Here is a 24,645-nt window from a genome sequence, read left to right on the forward strand (position 1 = left end):
TCTCTCAGTAAACCCCCTGAACCCTCAGCGTCCCTGTGAACCCCCTGAACCCTCAGCGTCCCTCAGTGAACCCCCTGAACCCTCAGCGTCCCTCAGTAAACCCCCTGAACCCTCAGTGTCCCTCAGTAAACACTCACCGTCCGTCAGTAACGTGATCTGTGGCATGGTGCTGCAGCGGGTAGGGCCACTGCCTCACCGCTCCAGAGATGCGGGTTCAATTCTGGCCTCCGGCACTGTGTGTGTGTGTGTGTGTGTGTGTGTGTGTGTGTGTGTGTGTGTGTGTGTGTGTGTGTGTGTGTGTGTGTGTGTGTGTGTGGAGTTTGCACGTTCTCCCTGTGACCGTGTGGTTTCCCCCCACATCCCAACGACCCAGTGGGTTAATCGGTTACCGTAACTTGCCCTGGATGCAGGCAGCTGTCGGGGGGGGGGGGGGGTGGGGGGGAGCTGGTGGTCATGTGAGAGCGGGGGGGACAGAAACAGGTGGGGGAATAGGGTCGCTCCGAGAGCCAGCAGCAATGTGACTGGCCAAATGGCCTCCTCGTACGGCATACGAGAAATGTTCAGCAGGGAGGGTCCAGAACAGTGCGGGGCAGGGCGCGCCTCTGCTCCCCAGAGTATGAGGGGGTCTTTACCTGCCTGACCCTGCTGACAGTGGGCTGTGTTTCAGGTGGACTTACCCCCCCAGGCCTCGGTGGGAGAACGGGGCGTCCAACAGTACCGAGATCTGCTGATGCAGTTGTTCGAAGGACTCCTGGGATCGGACGGTGAGTCTCTCCTCTCCTCTCCTCTGTGTGCTCTTTGGGACGGGTGTCACTGGTGAGATAGTGTATTGCCCTTCCTGAACTGCCCTGGAGAAGGTGCTGGGATGGGGGGGGAGCCGTACCTAGTCCATGGGGGGAAAAGGCTCCTGCGGTGGGGAGGGAGTTCCAGCATTGACATCCAATGGTGGAGGAACGATGTATTTCGGTGCCAGGACGCTGTGAGACTAGGAGGGGGAAGCTGCAGGCGGTGGCACTCCCCTGCGCCTACTGCCCTTGGCGGGTTCGGGAGGTGCTGTCAGAGTAGCCTCCAGGGCGAGGGACCGTGGTGCATTCAGCAGACAGCACAGCCTCTGTGGAGGAGGGAGGGAGGGTTCTGGGGGGTGGGTGGGGTGCCGATCGAGTGGGCTGCTCTGTCCTGGATGGTGTCGAGCTTCTCAAGAGTTGTTGGGGCCACCCTCGCCCCAGGCAAGTGAGGAGGGTCCCGTCACACTCCTGACGTGTGGATGGGGGAGAGGTAATGTGGCGGATGCGGAGTGCATGGACTAACTCCACCCAGGCAAGTGGGGAGTGTCCCGTCACACTCCTGACGTGTAGATGGGGGAGAGGTAATGTGGCGGATGTGGAGTGCATGAACTAACTCCACCCAAGCAAGTGGGAAGTGACCCATCACACTCCTGACATGTAGATGGGAGAGAGGTAATGTGGCGGATGCAGAGTGCATGGACTAACTCCACCCAGGCAAGTGGGGAGTGTCCCGTCACACTCCTGACGTGTAGATGGGGGAGAGGTAATGTGGCGGATGCAGAGTGCATGGACTAACTCCACCCAGGCAAGTGGGGAGTGTCCCGTTGCACTCCTGACCTCCTGACCTGTGCTCTGTAGACTTGGGGGGGCGGGGTGAAGGCCTTGGGGTATCAGGAGGTGAGTCACTTGTCCACAGGATCTCCAGCCTCTGACCTGGTGGTCTGGTTGAATTTCTGGTCTATAAGGGACCTTCCTGGATGTTGCTGGTGGGAGGTTTGACGATGGTAAAACCCATTCAACACCCGAGGGGAGGCGGTCAGACTCTCCCTCAGTGGAGCTTCGCATTCTGCTGGGACTCACCAGCCCACGCCTGAATGTTAACCAGAACTTGCCACATGTAGGCAGGGACTGGGAGTTGTAACTGGAATTGATCACTGGGCTGGCTCACTCTTCACCTCCTGGTGGAAGGGACTTCCAGTTGTGGTAATGTCTGTTCTACTGGCAGGTCCACCGGTTGGGGTGTGACCAATAATTCAAAAGGCCGATGAAACTTGTGCAAGATGCGTAGGGTTTTGATGCAACTCTACAGAACACTGGTGAGACAAGAACCATCATGAGTGCAATGGGCAGAACGAGCTCCTTGCCTCTTGTCTAAGGGCAGACACGGTAATGTAGCGGTTAGCGTAACGCTTACAGCGCCAGCAACCCGGGTTCAATTCCAGCCGCTGTCTGTAAGGAGTTTGTACGTTCTCCCTGTGTCTGCGTGGGTTTCCTCCGAGTGCTCCGGTTTCCTCCCACATTCCAAAGCCGTATGGGTTAGGAAGTCGTGGGTGTGCTATGTTGGCGCCAGAAGTGTGGCGACACTTGCGGGCTGCCCCCAGAACACTCTACGCAGTAAGATGCACTTCACTGTGTGTTTCGATGTACACGTGACATCTTACCATATCTCTTCCCCGACTCTCCAGGACAAGAGAATTAACACCCACCTCGTCCCATTGAGGCGTCGTCTGATGCGGAAGGGATTTTTCAACCGTGTCGTCCTGCCCACTTCCACCTTTGTACCAGTTGTGATAAATAAAGCACCATCTCGCCAGTGAATCTCTGAGACCCCGTCTTTGCCTCGGTCATTGTTCTGTAGCTCTGACTCGTTCCGCCGGGACGCGCCCCGCTGAATCCTCGCGCTCGATCTTTTGAGTGCGATGCTCATCCAGCAGGGCAGTCAGGAGCCATGTTGACATTAAGAAGGGCACCCGCAGATTCCCCTCAGCCAAGCCACCCTCCCCAGCTAAGTCCCACTTGCATAGACCAGTGAATTTTCCAGTTTCGGGTAACCTGCGCACCCCTTCTCTCTCTCTCCTTCTGCTTCCCAACCTTTCCCAGTTTCATTCCCTGCCCATCACCTACCGGGTGTCCTGTCCCCTGTCCCACCGGGTCCACCTGCCTCTCCTTCCTCACATACCTGGTCTACTTCCTCCTTTCCCTTATCACATGTCCCTCACATCACCTCCCAGCCTGTCCCCACCTCCCCTCTCCTTGTGTCCCTCACATCACCTCCCAGCCTCAGTCCCCACCTCCCCTCTCCTTGTGTCCCTCACATCACCTCCCAGCCTCAGTCCCCACCTCCCCTCTCCTTGTGTCCCTCACATCACCTCCCAGCCTGTCCCCACCTCCCCTCTCCTTGTGTCCCTCACATCACCTCCCAGCCTCAGTCCCCACCTCCCCTCTCTCATCTCATCTGTCCCGAGTCCCGACCTATCCGGCAGCATCCGTCTCCCCACTGCACCCCCTCCCCGGCTTCACCTGCCCATCACCTCCCTCCTCTCTGGGATCCACCAATCACCTTCCAGCCCTCCCCTCCCTCACCTCTTTATTCTGACTATCTACCCCCCCCCCCCCGACACACACACACACACTCTCAGTCCTGATGCAGGGACTCGGCCCCAAACGGCGACTGTCCCTCTGCCTCCGCGGAGGCTGCCTGACCCGCCTTGTAAAAGATAACTGGAAATGTAAGGGTTAACGGTGTGCGGCTATTATCTCTTCGACCATGGCGTGACGATAGTTATGACTGCGTGATGTGCAGGTGCTGGTGACAAACAAGATCACAAGGCAAAGGAGGAGAAGTAGGCCATTCGGGCTAAACTAAACTATTCCTATCTAGACCCAATTCCCGGCCTTATCCCCACATCCCTTGACTAATTAGATACCTATCAACCTCCTCCTTAAACATCCCCAATGATCAGCCCTCCACAGCTGTACGTGGCAACGAATTCCACAAATCCATGACCCTCTGGCTAAAGAAATTTCTCCTCATCTCTGTTCTAAACGGGTACCCTCTAATTCTAAGACTGTGCCCTCTAGTCCTGGACTCACCCACCAAGGGCAACAGCTTGGCCACATCTAATTTGTCCAGTCCTTACAACATTCGAAATGTTTCTGTGAGGTCCCCTCTCATTCTTCTGTACTCCAGTGAGGACAGTCCAAGAGCCAACAAATGCTCAAAACAAAGAAGTGCTTAAGGCCTATCTTGTTTTGCTAGAAGTTTGCTGTAAGCAAATGCCCGAGTGTGTGCAACTTCTCATGGAGGCCTCTTTAGATTAAGTATAAAAGGAGGCACACTAGCGTGTAAATCTCTCAGTGGGGATCAGTACAGAGCTCGGGTTACACTGTTTACTCTTTCTCTGTATCCCTCACTCCCGCCAGCGTTACACTAATAAAGCATCAATGATAGGCTCCTTGGTTCTGCTGTTGTCTGTTTTATTGTACAAAATATTAAGAGCAATAGATAGAGTGGACAGCCAGCACCTCTTTCCCAGGGCACCAATGCTCAATACAAAAGGGCATGGCTTTAAAGTAATGGGTGGGAAGTTCAAGGGAGATATCAGAGGAAGGTTTTTTACCCAGAGAGTGGTTGGGGCGTGGAATGCGCTGCCTGGGGCGGTGGTGGAGGCAGGTACATTGGTCAAATTCAAGAGATTGCTAGATAAGCATATGGAGGAATTTAAAATAGAGGGATATGTGGGAGGAAGGGGTTAGATAGTCTTAGGCGAGGTTTAAAGGTCAGCACAACAGTGTGGGCCGAAGGGCCTATATTGTGCTGTACTGTTCTATGATTACAGCGCGGGTCGACTTTTCCAGCTGAGTTCCTCCAACGCTTTCAGCTCCGGATCCCAAGCATCTGCTGTCTCCTGCCGTTACGAAACAAACCCTTGATTTCTCCAGCGCCTCTTAACTGCCTCGGGGCCCCCCTCAAGGCTCCGGGCACCGCTGGCGAAGTCCTTTTGGACTGTTGGGTGGTGTGAGAAACGTGGCTCCCCTCCATCAGGCACAGCAAGCTTCCACAGACAGGGAGGCGGCGGGAACAATAGGCCCATCCTGCAGAGTGGAGCTCCCTCAGCACTGGGCTGTCCCTTGTCCCGGAATCTGCCACGCTCCCTGTTGCATGGTTTGGGGACTCATCTAACATCAGCAGCCACTGACTGCACCCTCACCGGAGCCAGACTGTCAGGGGGCCGCGCTCTCACTCGCAGCGCAGAGACGGGCCCTTCCCGAGCTCCTCCCATTTCCATGGAATACAGATCGGTGACACAGGCTCTTCACCCCACCACGTCGGTGCCAACAACGGTGGCAATTTACACCACACATCTGCCTGCACGTGGGATCTTGGAAACTGTGACAGTGCAGCACGGGAACAGGCCCCTCCACCCACCATGTCTAAATGCCTGCACCCGGCCCACGTCCCTCCATTCCCTGCACACCCATGTGTCTAACAGCCTCAAGAACGCCCCTGTCGTATCTGCCCCCGCCCCTGGCAGCACATGCCAGGCACCCACCGCTCTCTGTGTAAAAAAAACCTGCCCCGCACATCTCCTTTGGACTTTCCCCCCTCACCTTAAATGCACGCCCTCTGGTATTAGACATTTCCACCCTGGGGAAAAAGATACCGGCTGTCTACCCTATCTACGCCTCTCATAATTTTATAAATCTCCATCCAGTGTGGACACAGCCCAGCGCATCACGGAAACCAGCCTCTCCTCCACAGACTCTGTCTTTACCTCTCGCTGTCTTGGCGAAGCAGCCAGCATAATCAAAGACCCCACCCACCCGGGACGTTCTCTCTTCTCCCCTCTCCCAGTGGGTAGAAGATATAGGAGCCTGAGGGCACGGACCACCAGGCTCAAGGACGGCTTCTACCCCACTGTGATAAGACTATTGAACGGTTCCCTTATACGATGAGATGGACTCTGACCTCACGATCTACCTTGTTGTGACCTTGCACCTTATTGCACTGCACTTTCTCTGTAGCTGGGACACTTTACTCTGTACTGTTAATTGTTTTTACCTGTACTACATCAATGCACTCTGTACTAACTCAATGTAACTGCACTGTGTAATGAATTGACCTGTACGATCGGGATGCAAGACAAGTTTCTCACTGGACCTCAGTACAAGTGACAATAAGGCAGCACATCCCCGGCCTCATCCCCACACGCACAGCGGCCCCCGAAGTCCAGTCCCGCAGGCCGGGGTCCTGAGCCTTCCGCTCCCCCACAAGGATGTTCGCTCTCCGCACCCGTGTCCAGGACTCGCAGCGAGAACCCCATTCCTCATTTCACAAGTCCCTTCCGTCGACCTCCCACCGCCACCGGATCCGGTATGGTGGCTCCTCTCCACGCTCGTACCCAGGTCAACAACTCCGCCTTCAGCCCCCAGGGCCCCCCCAAGCTCCAGAATCCCTCTCCGGATGCTCCTCACGACTGGTCGTTGGTCTCTGGCTTGTTGGGGGTAGGGTGGGGGGGGGGTTGCAGTTTGATGCCCCCCCCCGCCATGTGGCTCTGGTGTCCCGAAGTGAAAGTTGTCCGACCTCCTTCACGGCACGGAGTTTGGAAACAGGCCAAGTGTTGTTCCAGTTATTCAGGGCGCTGGTGAGGCCACAGCTAGAGTTCAGTGCACAGGTTTGGTTCCGGTGTAAATGGCACTGGAGTCAGTCCCAATGCAGCTCATTCCCGGGATATCCCGTCGCTGATGGGTGGTATCCCTGGTCTTTGTGGAGGCGGGGGGGGGGGGGGTGGTGGGGCAATCTGATGAGACATCCCGGGTGCCGAGGGGACAGGACAGCGGAGGTGCAGAGACGTTCCCGGTGGTCTCGATCGGGGGCGACGTGGTGATGGGGGGAGGGGGGGGTGGTCCTTAGAGGTGCTGAGGGAACAACCACGGAGGGTGGGGGGGATCTCTGGGATCCTCTCCCCCCCACCCCACCCCCTGGCCTGAGGGCAGTGGGGGGTGGTTCAGATTGAGTGGCCAACTCCTGCTGCAATGGTCTTGTGGTGTCGGGGGGGGGGGTGAGGGGAGGAGGGGGGGGTGAGGGGGAGGTGAGGGGGAGAGAGGGGAGGGGGAGTGGGACGGGTGAGGGAAAGGGACAGGTTAGGGGGGTGAGGTGTAGTGGGGGTGAGGCGGAGGGGGGTGTGCAGGAGCACTGCCTCAGAGCAGGTGGGGGGGTGGGGGGGGAAACAGTGGGTTGTCCTTGTGTCTGCCTCCAGCCAGTAACAAGTGGATCCCTGACAGGTTGAGAATGCCTAGGGTGGGGGTGGGGTGGGGACAGAGACCTACTGATGACCCAGGAGGGAGAGGCTCCTTTCTCCCGGAGGGGAGGGGAGAGGGTGGAGTTACCTCCCGGGGCCCGGTTTCTGCTGGGAACGGGAGGGGGGTGGGGGAAACCCACCCTTCCCCAGCCAAACCCCGGGGGCACCTCGGTCGCCGAGTCGCGGGGGCACCTCGGTCGCCGAGTCGTGGGTCTGCACGACACGGGGAACGGGTCGGGGTATCCGACGCCTCTGGCGGGGGAGCACAGACCACCTCCCCGAACCTGGGGGGGGGGTGGGTGGGTGGGTCCCCCCGCTGGCAGGCGAGAGTCCGGCGGGAGAGGGGTCTGCGAGGTTCCCGCCCCGATCCTCCATGCCTCCTCGGGGACGGTCCCAGCGACCCACCACCTGTCTCAGTGGAGGGCTGGGGGTGGGTATGGGGGTCTCGGCAGGGTGGGTGGGGGGTGGTCCCAGACCCACGGAGTGAGAAGTGGCCGGCCTTCCCTCAGTTGAATTCGTCACTCTCCTCCGGGGCTCGCCGACTGACCCAGGACCCGCTCTCTGGGGGGTAAGAAAGGGGTACAGCTTCAACCACCGCTCTCCGCCAAGACTGCCAACACCCCACCGTCCCCTCCCATGGCGGTTACAGCTCATCGGTAAAGGCCGCCCTGTGGTAACTGTTAAACCCCAGCTGGTTGAGGAGGGGGTGGGAGTCACAGAGTCACACAGCAGCAAAACAGACTCCCTCTTGCTGAGCTGGTCCCGGTTGACAGCATTTTGGCCCAAATCCCTCTCGACCATAAGATATAGACAGACACATTAGATAGCCACATGAATGACAGAGAAATGGAGGGCTACGTGGGAGGGAAGGGTTAGATAGATCTTAGAGCAGGATAAAATGTCGGCACAACATTGTGGGCCGAAGGGCCTGTATTGTTCTATGGTCTACATAGGAGCAGAATTAGGCCATTCAGCCCATTCTGCTATTCAGTCATGGCTGGTTTTGGTTTTCCTACCCTAAACCTTCCCTATCCATGGACCTGTCCGAGTGCCTTTCAAATGTTGTTCATGTACCTGCCTCACCCTCTGGCAGCTCGTTCCATGTACAGACCACCCTCTGGGCGAGAAAGTTGCCCCTCAGATTCCTATTAAATCTCTCCCCTCTCCACTTAAACCTGTGCCTTCTGGTTTTTGACTCCCCCAGCGAGTACAGGCCACTCCCAGGGTTAGACACGGGGTGAAGGTCCCTCCACTCCGTCCCATCACACACTCCCGGGGTCAGACACAGGGTGAAGCTCCCTCCACACCGTCCCGTCACACATTCCCGGGGTCAGACACAGGGTGAAGCTCCCTCCGCACCGTCCCGTCACACACTCCCGGGGTCAGACACGGGGTGAAGATCCCTCTACACCGTCCCATCACACACTCCCGGGGTCAGACACAGGGTGAAGCTCCCTCTACACCGTCCCATCACACACTCCCGGGGTCAGACACAGGGTGAAGCTCCCTCTACACCGTCCCATCACACACACCCGGGGTCAGACACAGGGTGAAGCTCCCTCTACACCGTCCCATCACACACTCCCGGGGTCAGACACAGGGTGAAGCTCCCTCTACACCGTCCCGTCACACACACCCGGGGTCAGACACAGGGTGAAGCTCCCTCCGCACCGTCCCGTCACACACTCAGACACAGGGTGAAGCTCCCTCCACACTATCCCATCACACACTCCCGGGGTCAGACACAGGGTGAAGCTCCCTCCGCACCATCCTGTCACACACTCCCGGGGTCAGACACAGGGTGAAGCTCCCTCTACACCGTCCCATCACACACTCCCGGGGTCAGACACAGGGTGAAGCTCCCTCTGCACCGTCCCGTCACACACTCCTGGGGTCAGACACAGGGTGAAGCTCCCCAACCCCTCCTGCGGCTCTCCCTGCTCACTGCCCCTCCTGCGGCGATCCCTCTGCATCACACCCGGTCTTGTCACCGACGGCCGTGGGTGGGGAGGGGAAGGGAGGGGAATCTCCGCGATGCTTCACTACCGAGCTCGAGCGCATCGCGCCGACAACCGTGCTATCCCACACACACACCTCCCGTCCCCCGGCCGTACCTTGCCCTGGTGCAGAGGAGAGCAGCTCACTGCTGTCAATCTGCCCCGCGTTGTAAAGTGCTAACTGCTGCAGGATCTTCTGCTTGGCTGGGTTGACCACGATCTGCCGGGACGGCAAGGACGAAGCTGTGGCGGAGACAAGAGGAGGCTTCAGCACCAGCTCTCCGCCCAGCCGGCGAGGTGGGACGAGGTGGGAATAGGGAACTCAGATATTGCTTGAACTTTTGCCTGAACAGGAGCTTGCTTGCCTTGACCTACAACATACCCAAGATACGTCACAGTAGCACGGCCAAATTCACTTTTAACCAAGTTAACTGTAAGGTTAGCCTCGGAAAGTCTTTCAAACAACCTTTCTAACGCAGAGATGTGATCCTCCCAAGTATCATTCCCGGTCACTAAGTCGTCAATATAGGCATCTGTATGTTTTAACCCATGAATCACTGAATTAATCATTCGCTGAAATGTTGTCGGAGCATCTTTCATTCCAAATGGCAAAACATTGTATTCATACAATCCAGAAGGGGTTACAAAGGCAGAAATCTCCCTTCCTCTATCTGTTGATGGAACACACCAGTACCCTTTTAATAGGTCAATCTTTGTAAGAAATTTTGCCTTTCCCACTCTGTCTATGCAATCATCCACCCTAGGAATAGGGTAGGCATCTGACTTTGTTACAGCATTCACTTTCCTGTAATCTGTGCAAAATCTAACAGTTCCATCAGGTTTAGGTACAATAACTTTGGGTGGTCAAAGTTATTGTACCTAAATAACTTTGGGTTATTTAGGTACAGGCAGGCAGGGCAGGAGAAGAGTCCCAGCGATGGGAGAGTTCCACAGGCTCTGCCCAGTTATTATTTAACTGGGGGGTGGGGAATAGTGGGGATGTCAGGCCCCAGCACGTGGATACAACCACGGGGAAGGCACGCCATTGCGTCTCCGCTTTCTTAGAGGAGATTCAGCACGCCTTCGAAGACTCTTGACAACCTTGGGCTGTCCACCCAGCCAGCTCCATCGCAGGCACAGCCCTCCTGTGACCACAACCTGCGGTGCCTCAAGAAGGCAGCATCCGTCACTGAGGACCCTCACCACCTGGGACATGCCCTCTTCTCGTTACTACCATTGGGGAGGAGGTACAGGAGCCTGAAGACCCACACTCAACGATTCAGGAACAGCTTCTTCCCCTCCACCATCAGATTTTTGAACGGTCCATGAACCCTACCTCATTATTCCTTTTTTTTGTATTATTTCATTATTTCTGATGTCTTTGCGCTGTACTGCTGCCACAAAACCACACATTTCACATCATGTAAGTCAGCGATAAATCTGATTTTGATTCTACAGACGTACTGTGGAGGGCGTTCTGACTGGTTGCATCACCGCCTGGTACGGAGGCTCCAGTGCGCAGGATTGCAAGAGGCTGCAGAGAATGATCTGGAAAGATCATTGGAGTACCTCTGCCCTCCATCCTGGACATCTACAACACACGATGCACACGCAAGGCCTCCAGAATCATAGATGACCTCTTTCATCCCTCCCACGACCTATTTGTCCCACTGCCGTCTGGCAAGCGGTACCGGAGCATCCGGGCCAGAACTACTAGACTGTCCAACAGTTTCTTCCCCCAGACTGTCAGGCTCCTGAATACCCTGGGGACAGTGTCAGACAAATGCCGCGTCAAAAGCCCTGGTTTGCGTACAAAAACTGTGGCTGCCGCTGAACATGTTTATACACATAGTGCAACACCGAGTTCTGTATTTTTTTCGTCCAACTCAGTTTTGCACTAACCCTGCACTAAATTGTATTCTGTTTATACCATTTTTTGCACTATTTGTACTTGTACAATTTTTTTTGTCTGCGTTTATTGTACATCCTCTGTTCTATGTATGTCCTCTGTTGTGAAAGTCTGGGGGAAACGACACCTCGTTCCTAAGTGTTTTTATAGCACATGGGGTAATGACAATAAAGTAACTTGAACTTGAGCGGTGTGACTCGGCCAGTTCCATCACGGGCACGGCTCTCCCCACTGTTCAGGAAGGTGACATCCATCGTCAGGGACCCCCACCATCCGGGCCCTGCCCTCTTCTCGATGCTGCCATCAGGCAGGAGGTACAGGAGCCTGAGGACCCACTCCTCAAGGTTCAACAGCAGCTGCTTCCCCACTGCCGTCAGGTTCTTGAACCCACCTGGAAAACCCGAACAGAGCCTTGGACTGGATTTCCCTCCTTCCATCAAGGTTGTCATGTTTCTTTTGTTGTGTGAGTTATGTGTAATTTGTGTTAATTTAAACTTATGTAATTTTGCAATGTACTGAGCTGATGCTGCCAACAGCTAATGTTCATGGCGTTTACACCCTGGGTGTGTATGCCCCTGAGAATAAATGCCAACTTGCTGCCTCACAGTTCTGGAGACCCCAGATCGATCCCGATCTCTGCCGCTGTCTGCGCGTGGACTTTGCAACTTCTCTCTCCGGATGGTCCCGTTTCTTCACCCCCACCCCCCACGTGGGTGGCCATCAACTGCCCCCCCCCCCCCCCACCCCAGTGTGTGTGTGAGGGATAGATTCAGGAGGGGGGAAAGAGGAGGATTGGCGGGGAGTGGGATCATTCCGTCAGGGTGGAGGCAGATACGGTAGAGGCGTTTAAGAGGCTCTTATATCAGCACGTGGGTGTGCAGGGAGTGGAGGGATGTGGGCGTCGTGTTTGCGGACGCTTTGTGCTCTGCACTCTGTGAGCCAGCACAGGGCAGATGGGCCGGTGGCCTCTTCCTACGTCGTGTGGGGTGGGGGGGTGTGGAGAGGGTCTTTGGGGGGGTGGGGGGGAGGGTCCAATGGACTGGAGCCAGGGGCTGGAGATGGAAGGAGTGCCCCTTGCAGCCTGCAGTAGCAAAGTGCCGTCACTGGATGGCAGGCAGGGTCCAGAGAGGGGGGGAAGACGGCGGGGCGACGGGGAGGAGGCCGTTCGGCTCATCGCGCCTGTGCCGGCCCCGCGGAGACGTCTCCCTTCCGGGGACAATCTGAGCTTTCGGCGAGGCTGCAGGTCGCGGCAGGTGGTCAAGAGCCTGTGGGTGGGGAAGGTCGTGCCGTGGGAGGAGGGAGCCATGGGCGGGGCCAGGGGACGGAGGGGCAGGGCCAGGAGAGTGAGGGGGCGGGGCCAGTCCTGTGTCCACTCAAAGGGCGGGGCCAAGAAATGTCAGGTGTCATCCTGAGGGGCAGGGCAAGAGGGAAGCTGGATACCCTGGTGTGAGGGCAAGGGAGGAAGGGGCAGGGCCAACAGAGGGCTGCTGCCACTGTCATGTGACCCCTCCAGGGGCGTGGCCTAGATAGACAGGGGCGGAGCCAGGGAAGGCACGGTCTCTACAAGAGGCGGGGCTGAGGCAGTGGCCTCTCCCTGAGGGGCGGGGCCGGGGACCGAGGGGCGGAGCCAAGGTTGTCACATGCCCTCTCGTCGGCCATACACAGGGAGGGCCACGGCCGGAGAGAGGAAAAACTACAACCAGATGTGGGAAAAGCTACAGTCGGATACGGGAAAAGCCACAGTCGGACACAGATAAAGCCACAGTCGGACACAGATAAAGCCACAGTCGGACACAGATAAAGCCACAGTCGGACATGGGAAAAGCTACAGTAGGACATGGAAGAAGCTACTGTCAGACAGAAAAGGCCACAGTCGGACAGGGGGGAAACAACAGTTGGACAGGGGAAAAACAACAGCCAGACACAGGAAAAGGAAAAGAAACAGGTGGACGTGGGAATAACAACAGGGGGTTACGGGAAAAGCAACAGCTGGACATGGGAAAAGGAACAGGCAGACACGGGGAGAAGCAACAGACGGACACGGGGAGAGGCAACAGACGGACACGGGAAAAGAAACAGGTGGATCGAAAAAAGAAACAGGCGGACATGGGAAAAGCAACAGCCGGACATGGGAAAAGGAACAGGCAGACACGGGGAGAAGCAACAGACGGACACGGGGAGAGGCAACAGACGGACACGGGAAAAGAAACAGGTGGATCGAAAAAGAAACAGGCGGACATGGGAAAAGCAACAGCCGGACATGGGAAAAGGAACAGGCAGACACGGGGAGAAGCAACAGACGGACACGGGGAGAGGCAACAGACGGACACGGGAAAAGAAACAGGTGGATCGAAAAAAGAAACAGGCGGACATGGGAAAAGCAACAGCCGGACATGGGAAAAGGAACAGGCAGACACGGGGAGAAGGAACAGGCAGACACGGGGAGAAGCAACAGACGGACATGGGGAGAGGCAACAGACGGACACGGGAAAAGAAACAGGTGGATCAGAAAAAGAAACAAGCGGACACGGGAAAAACCACAACCGTACACAGAAAAAGCCACAGCCGGCCACTGTTATGAATGGGTTACAAGCGTGCACTTACCTTGGGAGTCCGCCGACAGGGAGGTGTGCGCTCCGCGGGGATCTCCTGAGACCGGGGGCCAGGACACGCCGCTGGGCGGCCAGCAGGGTGAGTCTGTCAGCGGAGGGGCCGGGACCGGGGCCGCCGTCTCCATCCCCATCTGACAGCTCCAGCCGGCACCGCTTGGACCCCCCCAGCAGCTGCCCCCGCCGTGGTCAGTGGAGCTCTCCTCGCTCTCCACCGGCTGGCGGAGCCCGCCAGGAGGGGGTCGCCAGGCTGCCAGGGCCTCCAGGGCGGAGCAGAGGTCCGAGCCGCCGGCAGAGAAGGGCGTGTCTGGCGCAGGCTGCCAGTGGGGGGCGGTGCCGCTGTCACCCGAGTCCCCGCCGAAGCGGTAGGTGTTCTGCACTGGGCTCAGCGAGCCGCGCTGGAGCCGGTCCGACAGCTCCGACACACAGCCGTCCCCGTCCGAGCTGGCGGAGAGGGAGAGGGGCGCCTCCTGGCGGGACGGCGTCCGAAGGGCGTCCCTCAGCTCCTCCAGCTTCTCATAGACCTGCCGAGGGTGGGGGTGGGGGGAAGAGAGAGGAGGGAAGGTGAGCGCGGGGATGGATGGTCAGTCATCGATGCGCCACCCACTCCCGCCTCTGCCGACGTCACCGAGGACCCCTCCCACCTCCCCTGTTGACACTCCCCAAGTCTGGTATTGGTTTATTATTGTCACTTGTACCGAGGTCCAGTGAAAAACTTGTCTTGCATACCGATGGTACAGGTCAATTCATTACACAGTGCAGTTACATTGAGTTAGTACAGAGTGCATTGATGTAGTACAGGTAAAAACAATAACAGTGCAGAGTAAAGTGCCACAGCTGCAGAGAAAGTGCAGTGCAATAAGGTGCAAGGTCACAACAAGGTAGATCGTGAGGTCAGAGTCCATCTCATCGTATAAGGGAACCGTTCAATAGTCTTATCACAGTGGGGTAGAAGCTGTCCTTGCCTGGTGGTACGTGCCCTCAGGATCCTGTATCTTCTACCCGATGGGAGAGGAGAGAAGAGAGAATGACCTGGGTGGGTGGGGTCTTTGATTATGCCGGCTGCTTCACCAAGGCAGCGAGAGATAAAGACAGAGTCTAAGGAGGGGAGGCTGGTTTCCGTGACGTGCTGGGCTGTGTCCACAACTCTCTGCAGTTTCTTGCGGTCCGGGGCAGAGCAGTTGCGGTACCAAGCTATGATGCATCCGGATAGGATGCTTTCCGTGTGCATCAGTAAAAGTTGGTGAGAGTCAAAGGGGACAAACCGAATTTCTTTAGCCTATCGCTGCACCGCGGAAAGAATCGCGGGTCAACACGACAACTGCTCGGCCCGGGGCCGCAAGAAACTGCAGAGAGTGGCGGACGCAGCCCGTCGCCTCACGGAGACCAGCCTCTCCTCCGCGGACTCCGTCAACACTTCCCGCCGCCTCAGGGAAGCAGCCGGCGCGATCGAGGAGCGACACGCAGGAAGCAGGAGGGACCCAGCGGGTCGGGCAGCGTCCGTGGAGGGAGACGGGCAGCCGGCGTTGTTTCGGGTCGAGACCCCTCACCTGGAATCCGCAAGGTCGACCGTCCGCTTTCCTCCACAGATGCTGCCCGACCCGCTGGGTTCCTCTGGGCAGCTTGGGCATTGCTCCAGATTCCTGGGTCTGCGGTCTCATGTGCACCGACGTAATAAAGGGCCCCTCCCGACCTGGTCCCATTGGGCAGAAGATGCAAAGACCTGACAGCACGTACCACCAGGCTCAAGGACAGCTTCTATCCCACTGTTGTCAGACTCTTGAATGGACCTCTTGTATGCTAACAGATGAACTCTTGATCCCTCAATCTGCCTCATCGTGGCCCTTGCACTTTATTTGTCTGCCTGCACTACATTTTCTGTGTAGCTATAACACAATATTCTGCATTCTGCTATTGCTTTTCCCTTGTACTACCTCGATGTTGTGGATCAGAGGGAAGGCGCGCCAGCATCTTTACTTTCTCAGAGGGTGAAGGAGGTTCGGCTTGTCACTGAACACTCTAACAAACTTCTACAGCTATACTGTTGAAGGTATCCTCACCAGCTGCATCATGGTCTGGTACGGCAATTTGAATGCGCAGGAAGCTGCAGAGAGTAGTGGACTCAGCCCGATACATCACGGGCACATCCCTCCCCACCATCGGGAGTATCTACAGGAGGCGCTGCCTCAGGAAGACAACATCCATCATCAAAGATCCCCACCATCCGGGCCGTGCCGTCTTCTCACAGCTCCCATCAGGCAGGAGGTACAGAAGCCTGAAGTCCCACACCACCAGGTTCAGGAACAGCGACTTCCCTTCAACCATTCGGCTCTTGAACCAACCGGCACAACCCTAATCACTGCCTCAGTACAGCAACACTGGGACCACTCTGATCACTTTGCACTACAACCGACTTTGTTTTGTTCTAATTGTGTTCTTTCTTGTAAAAACCATGTATAATTGCTGTTTTTCTTGTGAATGCTGCTTATCTGATGCTGTGTGCCTGTGATGCTGTTGCAAGTAAGTTTTTCATCGCACCTGTGCACACACAGACTTGTGCACATGACAATAAACGACTTTGAAGTGATCTGTTTGGATGCCATGCAAAGCAAGGTTTTTCTCTGTACCTCGGTACCTGTGACAATTACCTCCATGGAATGATCTGTCTGGATGACATGCAAACTAAATATCTCGGTATGTGTGTCAACACTAAACCAATTGACAGGCAACTGGGACTAGCTCGGACAGGTCCCTGGGCCGGCATGGACCAGAGGGGTTGAAGGGCCTGTTCCCACGTCCTCTGACTCCAGTACCGATCCCGGCACGCCAATCACCTTGGTCATCTTTGGTCTCCTCTTCCTCTTGTGGTTGAGGCACTCGGTGGCCAACATGCAGAGCTGGAGGGGGACCTCCTGGGGGCAGGCTCCTGCCCTCTGGTCCAGGTGTCTCCGGCAGACCCGGGCAGCCACCCGCCTACCCCTCGCCACGGCCGAGTCCGTCCGCCCCGCGCTCTCCTCCTCGTCCTCTTTCTCCTCTTCCTCCTCGATGATGTCTTTCTGCTCGGGATGACAGGGATCAGTGGCGGAGATGAGAGGGGGTTCCACTCACCCAGCAACCCCTGCCTCATCCACCTCAGAGCTATTCCCTTCCCAATTTCTGTCAGCTCCCGTCCCCATCCGTTGTACAACTCCCCAGCATCAGGAGGTGCTGCCTCAGGAAGGCAACATCCACCATCAACGATCCCCCACCATCCGGGCCGGGCCATCTTCTCACAGCTCCCGTCGGGCAGGAGGTACAGAAGCCTGAAGTCCCACACCACCAGGTTCAGGAACAGCGACTTCCCTTCACCCATTCGGTTCTTGAACCGACCGGCACAACCCTAGTCACTACCTCAGTACAACAACACTGGGACCACTCTGCACTTTGATCTCTTTTGTTCTATTTGTGTTCAGGCATGGTAGTGTAGTGGTTAGCATAACGCTATTACAGCGCCAGTGACCCGGGTTCAATTCCGGTCGCTGTCTGTGAGGAGTTTGTACGTTCTCCCTGTGTCTGCGTGGGTTTCCTCCGGGCGCTCTGGTTTCCTCCCACATTCCAAAGACGTACGGGTTAGGAAGCTGTGGGAGTGCTATGTTGGTGCCAGAAGCGTGGCGACACTTGAGGGCTGCCCCCAGAACACTCTACGCAAAAAGATGCATTTCATAGAAACACCACAGCACGGTACAGGCCCTTGGGCCCACAATGTTGTGCTGACTCTTTTATCCTGCTCTAAGATCTATCTAACCCTTCCCTCCTACATAGCCCCCTATTTTTATATCATTCATATGTCTAAGAGTCTCTTAAATGTCCCTAATGTACCTCTGCAGGCAGTGTGTTCCACGCACCCACCACTCTCTGTAAAAAAACTTACCCCTGACATCCCCCTTATACCTTCCTCCAATCACTTTAAAATTATGTCCCCTCGTGTTAGCCATTGTCGCCCTGGGAAAAAGTCTCTGACTGTCCACTCGATCTATGCCTCTTATCATCTTGTACACCTCTATCAACTCACCTCTCATCCTCCTCCTCTCCAAAGAGAAAAGCCCTAGCTCACTCAACCTATCCTCATAAGACATGCTCTCCAATCCAGGCAGCATCCTGGTAAATCTCCTCTGCACCCTCTCTAAAGCTTTCACATCCTTCCTATAATGAGGCGACCAGAACTGAACACAATACTCCAAGTGTGGTCTGACCAGAGTTCGAAAGAGCTGCAACGGGTGGTGGTGGGGGGGGGGGGGGGGAGGAGAGAGAGAGAAGTAATAAGGAAAATGCAGGATAGATATATTCCAAGAAAAAAGGTTTTGAATGGAAAAAAGGCACAAATGTGGATAACGAGAGAGGTGAAGGCTAAAATAAAAGCAAAAGGGGCGGCGTACAAGGAAGCAAAAATTAGTGGGAAAACAGGAGACTGGGAAACTTTTAAAAACCTGCAGAAAGAAACAAAGAAGGTCATTAGAAAAGAAAAGATGAATTATGAAAGGAAGTTGGCAGATAACATTCGAAAGGATACTAAGAGTTTTTTAAAATATATAAGGAGTAAAAGAGAGACATGGGTTTATATAGGACCAATGGATAACGGTGCGGGAGAGATTATAATGGATGATAAAGAGATGGCAGAGGAATTAAATGAGTATTTTGCATCGGTCTTCACTGTGGAGGACATCAGCAATATACCGGACAGTCAGGGGTTTCACAGAATGGAACTGAGTTCAGTTAAGATTACTAGGGAGAAGGTGCTAGGAAAACTAAATAGGCTAAAGACTGATAAGTCTCCCGGACCGGATGAGGTGCATCCCCGGGTTCTGAAGGAGGTGGCTTTAGAGATAGCGGAGGCATTGGCGATAATTTTCCAGGAATCGATAGACTCCAGGGTGGTTCCGGAGGACTGGAGGGTCGCAAATGTAGTTCCGCTGTATAAGAAAGGAGGGAGGCAGCATAAAGGAAATTACAGACCTATTAGACTGACATCGGTGGTGGGAAAGTTATTGGAATCGATCCTCAAGGATGGGGTTACGGAATACCTAGAGCTGCAAGGCAAGATAGGTCCAAGCCAGCATGGTTTCGTGAAGGGAAGATCCTGCCTGACCAACCTATTGGAGTTTTTTTGAGGAAATCTCAGGTAGGGAGAGGCGGTAGATGTTGTGTATTTAGACTTTCAAAAGGCCTTCGACAAGGTGCTGCACAAGAGACTGATTAATAAGATGAGAGGTCATGGAATTACAGGTAGGATAACAGAATGGGTGGAGCATTGGCTGGTTGGCAGGAAGCAAAGGGTGGGAATAAAAGGATCTCGCTCTGGTTGGCTACCGGTTACTAGTGGTGTTCCGCAGGGGTCGGTGTTGGGGCCGCTTCTTTTTACCTTGTACATTAATGGTTTGGACGATGGAGTAAATGGTTTCGTGGCTAAGTCTGTGGATGACACCAAGATAGGTGGAGGAGTAGGGAGTATTGAGGAGACAGGAAGCTTGCAGACAGACCTAGATAGTTTAAGAGAATGGGCAAGGAAATGGCAGATGAGATTCAATGTTGAGAAATATTTGGAAACAGAAATAAGCGGGCAGATTATTATCTAGATGGGGAGAAAATTCAAAGTACAGAAGTACAAAGGGACTTGGGGGTACTCGTGCAGGATACCTTAAAGGTTAACCACCAGGTCGGATCGGCGGTAAGGAAAGCGAATGCTATGTTGGCATTCATTTCTAGAGGTATAGTGTATGAAGGTAAGGAAGTGTTGATGAGGCTCTACAGGGCACTGGTGAGACCTCATTTGGAGTACTGTGTACAGTTTTGGGCCCCATATCTTAGGAAGGATGTGCTGATGTAGGAGAGGGTTCAGAGGAGATTTATGAGGATGATTCCTGGAATGAAAGAGCTTACGTATGACGAGCATTTGTCGGCTCTTGGACTGTACTCACTGGAGTACAGAAGAATGAGAGGGGACCTCATAGAGGCATTTAAAATGTTGAAAGGACTGGACAGAGTAAATGTGGCTAGGTTGTTTCCCTTGGTGGGTGAGTCCAGGACCAGAGGGCACAGTCTTAGAATTAGAGGGTACAGGTTTAAAACAGAGATGAGGAGAAATTTCTTTAGCCAGAGGGTGGTGAATTTGTGGAATTCATTGCCACGTACAGCAGTGGAGGCCAGATCATTGGAGGCATTTAAGGAGGAGATAGATAGATATCTAATTAGTCGGGGTATCAAGGGATATGGGGATAAGGCCGGAAATTGGGGTTAGAATTTTTTTTCTGCCCCCCCCACCTCCCCAATTTCTCATTTCGTTTTTCCCTTTTCTTTGGAGCAGACTCAATGGGCTGAATGGCCTACTTCTGCTCCCTTGTCTTGTGATCTTGTGATTACCTCGCGGCTCTCGAACTCCATACCCCGACTAATGAAGGCCAACGCTCCATACGCCTTCTTAACAACCCTATCGACCTGCGCGGCAACCTTGAGGGATCTATGGACATCGACCCCAAGATCCCTCTGTTCCTCCACACTGCTAAGAGTCCTGCCATTAACCTTGTATTCTGCCTTCGAATTCGATCTCCCGAAGTGTATCACTTCACACTTTTCCGGGTTTCACTGTGTGTTTCGATGTATGTGTGACCAATAAGGATATTTTATCTTGTCTTTCTTGTAAAATTTGTGTCTAATTTATGGTTAATTAGGCTGCTTATCTGTGCCTGTGTTGCTGCTGCAAGTTTCCATTGCACCCGTGCCACACCTGGACTCATGCATGTGGCAATAAACTTGACTTTGAATCACCAAGGCAGAGAGGTGACAGACCAAGTGGTGAGGAATGGGGTGAGGGTAAGTGGGTACGTGATGGCTGGCATCCACACGGTGGGCCGAAGGGCCTGATCCCGGGCGGTGTGACCCCCCTCTCCCCGTGACACTGCAGATGACTGAAGCAGCCTCTGACCCTTCCCGATGTGAACAGGGAAAGGAGATATGCAGGGGGCTGCTGCGAGTGGAAAGGAGTCTCACCAGATACTCGTACTTTCCCGATCCTTCATTTTCCAAAGCCTTCCTTCCGGTCAGGATCTCCAACAGAACCTACAGAGAGAGGCGGAGAAGGAAGGGTGAGTGTGGGGCAACGTGTCACTGGAAGACAGACTGGTACCTCAGGACGTCACAGAACATACAGCACTACAGTGTTGTGCTGAACAAATTAAACGCCCAACTAAACTAATCCCTTCTACCTGCATCACGTCCGTACTTCGTGGGAGTGAACATCACCAACAGCCTGTCCTGGTCAAATCACCTAGACACCACAGCCAAAAAAGCTCACCAGTGCCTCTACTTCCTCAGGAGGCTAAAGAAATTCGGCACGTCCCTTTTGACACTCACCAACTTTTATCAATGCACCATAGAAAGCATCCTATCTGGGTGCATCATAGGCTTGGTAACGGCAACTGCTCTGCCCAGGACCGCAAGAAACTGCAGAGAGTTGTGGACACAGCCAGCGCGTCACAGACACCAGCCTCCCTCCGCGGACTCTGTCTTTACCTCTCGCTGTCTTGGTGAAGCAGCCGGCATCATCAAAGACCCCACCCACCCGGGACATTCTCTCTTCTCTCCTCTCCCATCGGGTAGAAGATACAGGAGCCTGAGGGCACGTACCACCAGGCTCAAGGACAGCTTCTACCCCACTGTGATAAGACTATTGAACGGTTCTCTTATACGATGAGATGGACTCTGACCTCACGATCTACCTTGCTGTGACCTTGCACCTTATTGCACTGCACTTTCTCTGTAGCTGTGACACTTTACTCTGTACTGTTATTGTTTTTACCTGTACTACATCAATGCACTCTGTACTAACTCAGTGTAACTGCACTGTGTAATGAATTGACCTGTACCATCGGTTTGCAAGACAAGTTTTTCACTGGACCTCGGTACAAGTGACAATAATAAACCAACACCAATATCCATGTGCTATCTAAGAGCCTCTTAAACACCTCTGTCGTATCTGCCTCCACCACCACCCCTGGCAGCACATTCCTGATACCCACCACTTGTGGTAGTGTAGCAGTTAGCATAACGTTATTACAGTGCCAGTGACCCGGGTTCAATTCCGTTCTGCTGTCTGTAAGGAGTTTGTACGTTCTCCCCGTGTCTGCGTGGGTTTCCTCCGGGTGCTCTGGTTTCCTCCCACATTCCAAAGATGTACGGGTTAGGAAGTTGTGGGCGTGCTATGTTGGTGCCGGAAGCGTGGCGACACTTGAGGGCTGCCCCCAGAACACTCTACGCAAAGGGTGCATTTCACTGTGTGTTTCAATGTACATGTGACTAATAAAGATATCTTATCTCTGTGTAAAAAAAAACCTGCCCCCACACATCTCCTTTGAACTTACCTTCTCTCCCCTTAAATGCATGCCCTCCAGTATTAGACATTTCGACCCTGGGGAAGAAAGGTGCTGGTTGTCTTCTGCATCTGTGCCTCTCATAATCTTATAAACTTCTGTCAGGTCTCCCCTCAGCCTCCGCACTCCAGAGAAAAAAAACCATTATTTGTACCCCCGTCTGTGTAAAAAAGCTGCCCTCAAGTTTCTACTAAATCTTTCCCCAGCTCCAGAGAAAACAACCCAAGTTTGTCCAACCTCTCCCTATAGCTCATGCTCTCTAATCCAGGCAGCGTCCTGGTGAACCTCCTCTGCACCCTCTCCAAAGCCTCTACATCCCTTCCTGTAATGGGGCAACCAGAACTGCACACAGTGCTCCAAGTTTTATACAGCTGCAGCATGACTTCCTGACTCTTACACTCCACGCCCCTAGCGATGAAGGCGAGCACGTTGTACACCTTCTTCACCAACCTATCTATCTGTGTTGCCACTTTCAGGGAGCTGTGGACTTGGACCCCAAGATCCCTCTGTACATCAATGCTCCTCAGGGTCCTGCCGTTAACTGTATGCTTTAAATTTATAAAGCTGAAGCGTGACTTCCCGACTCTTGAACTCAATGCCTCGACTAATAAAGGCAAGCACACCGTACGCCTTCTTTACCGTCCTGTCAACCTGTGCGGCCACTTTCAGGGAGCAGTGGACTTAGACTAACTACATCAACACTGTTAAGGGTCCTGCTATTAAGAGTGTGCTGTAACAGTGTATGTCCCAAGTAATGAAGAACTTTTGAAGCATTTTCACCAGCAGGGGACCAGTTTGCAAACTTGCACAGAGAGCAGTGTGATAATGACTAAACCATCCCTTTTGATGGTGCTGGAAGGGATTGACACCGGCCCCAGACACCCAGGACCTCCCCAGCTCCAGCTAGTAGCAGTGAGATCTCTGATACTTGAGGAGGCAGAGTGGATCTGATCTGTAGGTCAACATCTCCCAGAGTACCGCTTCCCTCAGCCCCGATTGAGTGCCTGGAGAGGGACTTTAACCATGACTTTCTGACTCAACTGTGCTCCGGCTGAAATTGAAGGTGATGCATTCCGCAGTATCCCCATTTCCTGCCTCTCCCTATTGTGGTTGGAGATGGTTCGAACTCCACCCTATACACTCCCCCTCCTTTTTGCTTCCTCCCAGAGATGCGACATAATTCATTTGCAGCAGGTGAATGTCTTGCCATTTTAGATAGCCCTCATCCAGTCCATTCTTTGCAGAGAAGGAAAAGAAATCTACATTCACATGAACCCAAAATGATTCAAGGCACCAACACTTACAGGACAGCACAGGGTCAGACACAGAGTGAAGCTCCCTCTACATTGTCCCATCACACACTCCCGGCATCAGACACAGAGTGAAGCCCCCTCCGCACTGTCCCGTCACACACTCCTGGGGGTCAGATACAGGGTGAAGCTCCCTCCACACCGTCCCGTCACACACTCCCAGGGGTCAGATACAGGGTGAAGCTCCCTCCGCACCGTCCCATCGCACACTCCTGGGGTCATTCACAGAGTGAAGCTCCCTCCGCACTGTCCCGTCACTCAGGTGTGTCCGCCACTCACCACACCGAAGCTGTAGGTGTCGAGCTCCACCGCCAGCTGGCCACTCTTGATGTACTCGTCTGGCAGGTATGCCAATGTCCCCCGCAGCGTCCGGGTCCGAGCAACCGTGCAGCTCTTGCCGGAGGTGTTGGAGTATCGGCTGAAACAAGCCAGACCAAAGTCCCCCAGCTTGGGAACGAAGTTCTCATCCAGGAGGATGTTGGAGCTGCAACAGAGAAGGACACTTAGAGTGGTCGGAGGGGGGGTCCGAGCACGGGGGTCCAACCTCGATGCACTTTAACTCAAGTGCATCGAGGTCGGAAGTTAAACAGTGGGGAGCGAGTGCCTTTGGAGCCCAGAGTGAGAGCCCACCGCGGTGAGCGGGGCCAGGGTACATCAGTGTCACTGCATCCGAAACACGTCCCTCTCCCTCGGCACTGACCCCTCCTTCCATCCTGCTCCCACCCTCTGCACAGTCCCCGTGCCTTCACCCCTCCCCACTGTCCCTCCCCCACCGCCTCTCCCTCTCTGCAACACCCTCCCCACTGCCCCTTCCTCTCCCTGCCCGCTTCCTCCCCACTGCCCCTCCCCCCTCATTACCCCACCCATGCATTCCCTGCCCCTCCCTCCCTCCACCCCTCCCCTTCCCCCCTCTCTCTGATCCTCCCCTCCCCTCTCCCTCCGCCCCTCCCCTCCCCCTGCCCGCCCGCTGAGCAAGGCTGGTCCGGTCACCTCTTCACGTCGCCGTGGATGAGGCTGGGGGTGCTGCCGTGCAGGAACTGGATGGCGCGGGCGGCCCCCAGCAGCACCTCCAGCCGCCGCAGCCAGGAGAGCGGGGGCGTGCCGTCCTGCAGGAGGGGGAGAGAGAGAGAGAGAGAGCTGGGTGAGGGTTGGAGATGTCCCTCATGGCCAAAAGATCCATTTTGCTTAAATGGAAGGATCCAATACCCCCTATGACTTCAATGGTTCTCTCAAACTATATCATGTTTAAACTTGGAACAAATTAGGAGTGGCACTGTTGATCCTTCGCTTCAATTTGAAGATATTTGGAGTCCATTTATTTAATATTTTCA

The 24,645-nt window shown here is 54.7% G+C and overlaps 1 protein-coding gene across 4 annotated transcripts in view; it reads right to left on the minus strand.

Moving 5' to 3' along the window:
* Nucleotides 1-7,280: 7,280 nt before the first annotated feature.
* Nucleotides 7,281-24,645, minus strand: part of irak1 (interleukin-1 receptor-associated kinase 1) — an 83,833-nt gene continuing 66,468 nt past the window's right edge. For 3 of the 4 annotated variants that reach the window (XM_052009074.1, XM_052009077.1, XM_052009076.1), the window contains 7 exons: nt 24,305-24,420; nt 23,594-23,798; nt 20,626-20,694; nt 16,437-16,658; nt 13,598-14,126; nt 9,202-9,327; nt 7,281-7,648 (listed from right to left, as the gene is read on the minus strand). In XM_052009074.1, the coding sequence (XP_051865034.1) occupies nt 7,593-7,648; nt 9,202-9,327; nt 13,598-14,126; nt 16,437-16,658; nt 20,626-20,694; nt 23,594-23,798; nt 24,305-24,420 (1,323 nt within the window). In that variant the 3' untranslated portion in view covers nt 7,281-7,592. The remainder of the gene's footprint in view (nt 7,649-9,201; nt 9,328-13,597; nt 14,127-16,436; nt 16,659-20,625; nt 20,695-23,593; nt 23,799-24,304; nt 24,421-24,645) is intronic. The other variant, XM_052009075.1, reaches the window with a different exon arrangement.

Source organism: Pristis pectinata, chromosome 43 (assembly GCF_009764475.1).
Source record: "Pristis pectinata isolate sPriPec2 chromosome 43, sPriPec2.1.pri, whole genome shotgun sequence".
NCBI lineage: Eukaryota > Metazoa > Chordata > Chondrichthyes > Rhinopristiformes > Pristidae > Pristis > Pristis pectinata.